Raw genomic sequence first — 7,043 nt, 5'->3', positions numbered from 1 at the left:
GGGGGGGTGAATCTAATGTAGGTGTCTTCTTACTGTAGGTGTTATAAGGACACTAACACCATATACTGCATTAAAAAAAAAAAACTGTAACTATGGTCAAATAATGACCTAAAAGGATGTAATCGGTGAGCCAAAGTGAAACTATAGGCATTGGGGATGTACAACAACCTGTAACAGTTTCCTGTTAAACGAGAGGTCTCTGTTACCTAGTAAATTGATGGTAATGCCAAGTGAATATAGTCACAATAAGGGTTCAGGAAGAGAGATGAAGTCTTTAGATCAGTGGTCTCAAAGTACCAGCCGGTACTATGTGGCCCGCAGCCCGCTCACAAGTCTGGTACACGGTCACCGACCGCGTACCATATGTGTATGGGGGGTGTATTATTTTATGTGCAGGGATAGGTTGTTTTTTTTATGTAAAGGGGGGGGGGGCATGGGGGGGGAGAAGGTGTATTAGGCTCCATTCACACCTGTATCTTTAGGTGCAATTATGGATTCCTGCATCAGAAATCCCTAATCTGGCGTATAAAAGCGGCAGCTGTCACATATTCAAGTTAATGATCAGGTGACAGAAGTTGCATATAAACTCCTGCACACCGCATGTAATGATATGTGATATTATTACATTCGGTTAGGAATCAATCACTCTCACTGGACGCAATGATTGTGTATCCAGGGAGAGTGTTTTCTAACTGCATGTAATAATATCACATATCATTACATGCGGTGTGCAGGCATTTACATGCAACTGCTGTCATCTGATCATTAACTTGAATGGGTGACAGCGGCCGCGTGTATCAGATTAGGGATTCCTGCTGCAGGAAAACGCAAGTTTCTGACGCAGGAATCCCTAATTGCACTAAAACCTACAAATATGAATGGGGCCTTATTGTGTGTAGTGGGGTGCGTAGTACCCTATCGCATATAGTTACATTTTATTTTAAAGGAGAACTATGGGGTAAGTGCTTTTCCCCATAGTTCTCCTCAGGGTCACGGGAGGACATAAACTAGTGTCCTCCCATGACCCAACGCTCAGTATACCGGGAGCTACAGCTCGTGGTATACCGAGACCGTCGCTGCCGGGACGGATCCTGACATTACTGTCGAGATCCCCCCAGCTGCGTGAGTGACAGCTGCCTCTGCCTATCTAGAGGCAGAGCCAGCTGTACCCGCCCCCTCCCCCGTTCGTTGTTCCAGTCAGCGCTGGAGGATCGGAGGGGGGATCCCTACAGGGAGCTCTGCAGGGGCAGGGTAGAGAAGTGAGCGAGCGACGGTATTCGCTTTGGGAGAAAAAAGTTTGTCGAGTGGCCCTCGAGGGAATTGAGTTTGAGACCCCTGCTTTATATCTATCAATGGAGAATAGAGCCTTGATGAAGAATATATGAAAATGTCTGCAAGAAACAAGAACATTCCTATACCAGATTGCAGCGATGACAAGTATAAACCATTTTGGTAAACCATTTTGAGGGTCTCTGCTTGTTTTCAGGAAGCACATTGATCTACTTGCATTGGTGGAGGTTATTTGAAGAATGTTTTTTTCTTTAAAACGTTGCTGTTCAGAGTCCGTGGCCTCTAACCCAAAGCTTTCTGCTCAAGTCGTCTGCTATCATAACCAAGTAGAAATATGGACACCGGCACCCCAATGGCAAATCAAATACATCTATTTAATGACGTACATGCAGCATAGCAAAGTACACACAGTGCAACGTTTTGGGGTCTCACAGGATCCCCTTCATCAGGCAGAACCAGTGATGCATCCTGATGCAGGGGATCCTTGGAGACCCCGAAATGTCGTACAGAGTGTACTTTGCTATGCTGCATGTACATCAATAAATAGACATATTTGATTTACCATTGGAGTGCCGGTGTCTATATTTCTATTTGTACATTGAGACGGTAGTCATCCGTCGACAGTGGTTGCCGCCACTTAACGTTTATCGAGTGCGATGGGTATATGGACCATATCCTGCTATCATATCCAGCCTTGCTTTTAGATAAATAGCTGAAACAAACAAGAATTTCGTTTCTGAGCAAAGCAAAATCCTGACAGTTCAGTGTAGGGCCAGAGGAGATCTGGCCCCTCCCTGTGTGTTGAGATAACAGGAAATTGTAGAGCTGTCTGTGAAAGAGATTATATTCATGCTTCTGATCCATGGAAGAAAATATTTATGACTGTCCTGTCTACATGCTCGCACTCCAGCAATGGCTGAGTGCCTACAGTTTTTTGAGGTTTGAGGAGGCTTATTTAAAACGTCACGGAACACTTGCAGTCCCTGATAGGCAACTTATCCCCAGGAACAAGCACACATATTACACCTATTCTGACCTTTCAGGATACAAGGTCGCTTGTTTAGATTTTTAGGATATACATTGCCAGGAAAAGTAATTTCACACCATACTGCAGGATGAATGGAGATAGTTATATCTTATGACATAGAATCTTTTTTTCAACATTTGATAATCAGGGGTCGAACAAGTTTTGGAAGGGTGTACCTGGAATCAGAAAGGTCACAAGGCCCATCAAGTGCATCATGTTCCTCAGAGATTTGTCTGTCTCTTTTTCCTAAAAAGTTAACTTAAAGAAACACTATGGGATGAGTGAAATATAGTCATCCCCATAGTTAGAGCCAACGTGTGACACTGCAGCTGTCACATGTCAGCTCTATTAATCGAGAACTGAGAGATCACATACCGCTGATCGCTCAGTTCATGATCTTCTCTCTGCAGAGAGGGGTGACTTTCCTGCAGGGATTCCCCGCTCCCTTCTCGGTTCCTCCAGCACTGACCTCTATGGACAAATGGTGGAGGGCACAGCTGACTCTAGCTCTGGAGAGGCACTGCCAGCTGTCAATCAGGCAGCGGGGTGGATCCCAACAATATTGTCGGGATCTTTCCCAGCTGCCGTGCAGTTTGCGTTGTCAGCATATAGCAGGCAATAGGCCACTATATGCAGAGTTTTGGGTCACAGGAGGACATTAGTAAATATCCTCCTGTGACCCTAAAGAGAACTACAGCCAGAAAAGGTTTGGCCATAAATCTCTGTTAAAGCTCAATCAAGGCCGCAGCTAAAATAAATGCCCCACCTCACTCCCCCCGCTTAGGATCTCCATATTTTTTCTTTACTTCCTTGAACCAGAATAGTTTTTTGCCTGAAGTGATTCTACAACTGTTGGGAAGAGAGATCCACATGCTCAGAGGTTGCTGGGGAAATATATAGAAAGCATCAGAGAGGCTGAGATATGCGGAGTAGGATCCAGAGAGGACATAGTTGGTATGTCCTGCAGCAGCTCCCATCCATGGTATCTGCCTGATGACATCACAATTCCCTTGCTAGAACTGCAGGGAGACGACACTAAGGGTACAGGTCACCCTGCTCATAGGCAGCAGAGATGACTGGTCTGTGCCACCAGATGTGGGGACATTGCAAGCCAGAAAAGGCACCTTAGCTGCAATCTAAATAATCAATGCTAATTTTACTGTACTTGGAGTTCAGCTTTAAATGAGAACTATGGGGTAAGTGTTTTTCCCCATAGTTCTCCTAAGGTTCACAGGAGGACACAAACTAGCATTCCCCCGTGATCCAAAGCTCAGTATACCGCGAGCTACGGCTCACGGTATACTGAGACCGCCGCAGCTGGGGCGGATCCCGACATTACTGTCGAGGTCCACCCAGCTGCGTGATTGACATCTAGATCTATCTAGAGGCAGAGCCAGCTGTACCTTCCCCCTCCCCCGTCTGTTCCGCCAGTCAGCGCTGGAGGAACGGAGCGGGGAGGGGAGAAATCCCTGCAGGGAGCCGTGAGTGACAGTCACGGCTCTCTGCAGGGACATGATTGAGAAGTGAGCGAGCGACGGTATGTGTTCCTGATCTATTGAGCTGACGTGTGACAGTTCATTGTCACACTTCGGCTCGAACTATGAGGTTGAATGAAAATCACTCACCTCATAGTTCTCCTTTTAAGCTCTGTTAACAATATTGTTACGATCATGGATACTGCACCAGAGTTCATGGTAAGGGTGAACCCCAGGCAAAAGTCTGCAGTCTGTGAGGAAAAGCCTCTTTTGTGACAGCTACCTAAAAAAAGCACATGGCGCAGTAAGGGCCTGTGTTGATTGCATCAGTTTGACATCATATTACATCATATTTGTAATCATATTACAGTTTGACATCATATTACATCAGTTTGACATCATATTTGTAATATATTCCTTATTAGCGGCGAGGTCTCAGACCATCTGGAGTTTATAGATCTGGGTAGTCAATAAATGTGTTATCAGTTTGACATCAGTTTGAGAAGCTTCTTGCTTCAATGCAGTGGTAAGAAGGGGAAAACCAGTGGTTTTCTGTATTGGATAAAATAGGCCTTTCTTTGTTGTTACATCTGGCCCTGAATATTTCCTTAGATATTTTTTAGACTACTATTTAAGAGTATTCAGAAAATCAGGATACTGGAAAACATAAGGATTTGGAAAACATGGCAGCTGCTAAATCAATGTAAAAGTAATTATTTCATGCTTGATTATAATGTACCTTACAAATAACCCATAAGTTACATCTGCACAACTATTATAGAGAGTTCAGTTTATTCGTATTCAACTTACCAGAAACCACATGCATGAGGTTAAAGACGTTGGCTAGAGGCTCAGTCCACTCACCCACAAAGCTGAAGAAAAGTCGGTCAATGTGAAAAGGGGCCCAACAGATGGCAAAAACCATCACTAAGACAACTGTAATAACATACGATAAGTTTAGTACGTGAGATACACTAATAACAATGTCTACAAACATTAAATTCATGGCGTCTGGAATTCAGCATTAATGCAGTCTTAATGTCTGGCCACAAGAAGCTGGAGGATAATGCAGACACGCAGTCACTTGACCTTCAGAAAAATATCTATATAATTTTTTCATTATTCACATTTCTTCATACTGCTAGCCACTTAGAAATGTGAATGCCTTTGAGCTTATGTGCAGTTTATGTATACTTAAAAGAGACCGTTTTCTGCAATTAGCCTCCTGTGCTTATTACACATATGGAACATCGAAAATACAAACAGACAGCGTTCAAGTGGAAAAAAAGGATACAATCTTGCTTCAGGGAAACTTTAAGATACACTAAAGTGAAAGTTGTATAATATTGGTATTAGTATGATACACGGTTTCTACAGCTTTGCTGCTTCCTCCGGACTGTGAATCTTTCTAAAACATTAGAGGACAAATAGAAAGTGCACCAGCATTGTGTTACACCTGCATAACCCTTTATTAAATACAAAATAAAGACTCACAAACATTCTTTTACAAACTTGTTTTGTCATATAAAAACATCTGGGAAGAGACCAGAAGAAATCCTGTAGCTGATCCTGGTTCAGAGATCTGATTAAGAGGGCCCATCCATGAAACGCATTAGAAGGTGACGCACACCAAAGACAGTGGCTGCATGCTGTCTAACAAGATCAGTTACAAGGATTTCTTCTGTGTACAGAAGATCGAGCTGGCCCCTGAGGGAGAGAGAGAGAGAGAGAGAGAGAGAGAGAGAGAGTTTAATATCATTTAATATACTAAATTGTGGATTTATAATGGAAGTGAACTATAGCTAACACTTGTTAATTTGTTGCCAAATTTCTCAGATAGATGAAAAGTTATGGGGCAGAACAGGGAGCCTCATTAGTAGGGACTGGATGAAAGAAAAGTGACAGAGTTACCCCAGGCTGGATGTAACCCGAAGCGGGCACCGGGTGTCACCCAGCGGGACGGCATCCCGCACGCATGTGAGGTCTTATGAGCACTTAACTGCCGTGTGAGTCATTTTGGTGTCACCCCCTCTGATAGTGTCACCTGGTGCAAGCCGCACCTTCCGCACCCCCCTTGTGATGCCAGTGTCCCAGGCAACCACTCAGTTTTTGTATTAATTTTCTAAACCAAGTTAGAGAACCAACAGCTTGAACCTGATTGGTTGCTGATGGTAATTTTCTTTCAAGTGTTCATACACCGGGTCAGTAGTGCTTTTTAAAACCCAAATACACTTTCAGTTTAAGTCAGCTAAACACCTTCCAGATGCATAAAAACAAAAGGTGATCCAGTTTTCAATTTTCAAAAAACAGCCACAGCCTGGTAGAAAAGACTGTCCCCTACCAGCACGCTGCAGAGAAGGGCCCTTGCTCTAAGTATGGAAGCAGTGGTTACTCTGCAGATGTCTGACACATTCCCTACTCAGCCAGAGCAAGAGCTCTTCAATCTGCAGGTAGCATGAGTTTTGCTGATTGCACATCTATAGGTTTCACTTAGCAGAGGTCCTGTTGGACTCCTTCAGAAAGACCACTACTTCCACACAGTGAACATAGGTCCTTCGGTGCAGAATGTTGGCCAAGGACAGGATTTCTAATCAGTCTATTGCTGCTTAAAGAAAAACTAAGACTTTGCATACCTTTTTGTTTAAATGAACCTGGATTTTGCTGATTTTAAACCTGATGGGCTTATGTCTTTATTCAACCTCACCTACAATGTAACTATCTACATTATACACACATACACTATATAGGTTGAACCTGGTGGACCTATGTCTTTGTTCAACCTAACCTACTTTGTAACTATGCAACTATGTTAACTCAAAGTTCAATTTGGCTTTTAAATTAATTTAGTACATCCTCTTATATGCTTTCAGACCATCAGCTGCAGTGAGTTGCTGTATTTTTTCATCTGAAACAGCCATTTTCTTCACCCTGGCGCTTATCTTTGCATACTTTCTAGATATATCCATTTGGTGCCTTGATTTATGTCACTGTCAACCAGAGAATATAAATGACTGGTTGCAAGACCAAGGGTATATTTCTGATACCGCAGTGCTGTCAGATGAGGATAAAATATTTTTTATCTATGATTGTACTGAAGTTATTACAAGCAATCTGTGACCTGCAACAGTTGCTTTTACTGGGACAATAATGTGTCCTACAATTTAGCTAGCATGGTTAGTCTGTGAACCTGCAGTTAAAAGCACAGAAATATCTAGTTCTTTTATAGTTTGTGCTTGCTTGCAGTGATGAGT

General features: G+C 43.1%; 1 protein-coding gene across 1 annotated transcript in view; it reads right to left on the bottom strand.

Moving 5' to 3' along the window:
- The window catches only part of NMUR2 (neuromedin U receptor 2), a 32,863-nt gene that overhangs the window by 4,802 nt on the left and 21,018 nt on the right, over positions 1–7,043 (bottom strand). The window contains exon 3 of the mRNA XM_018572873.1: positions 4,603–4,728. Coding sequence (XP_018428375.1) covers positions 4,603–4,728 — 126 coding nt within the window. The remainder of the gene's footprint in view (positions 1–4,602; positions 4,729–7,043) is intronic.

The sequence above is a fragment of the Nanorana parkeri genome, unplaced genomic scaffold (genome assembly GCF_000935625.1).
Source record: "Nanorana parkeri isolate BGI_ZX_2015 unplaced genomic scaffold, ASM93562v1 scaffold2154, whole genome shotgun sequence".
Lineage (NCBI taxonomy): Eukaryota > Metazoa > Chordata > Amphibia > Anura > Dicroglossidae > Nanorana > Nanorana parkeri.
Note: the sequence above shows the minus strand (reverse complement) of the source record. Positions and strands in the feature narration are given on the sequence as shown.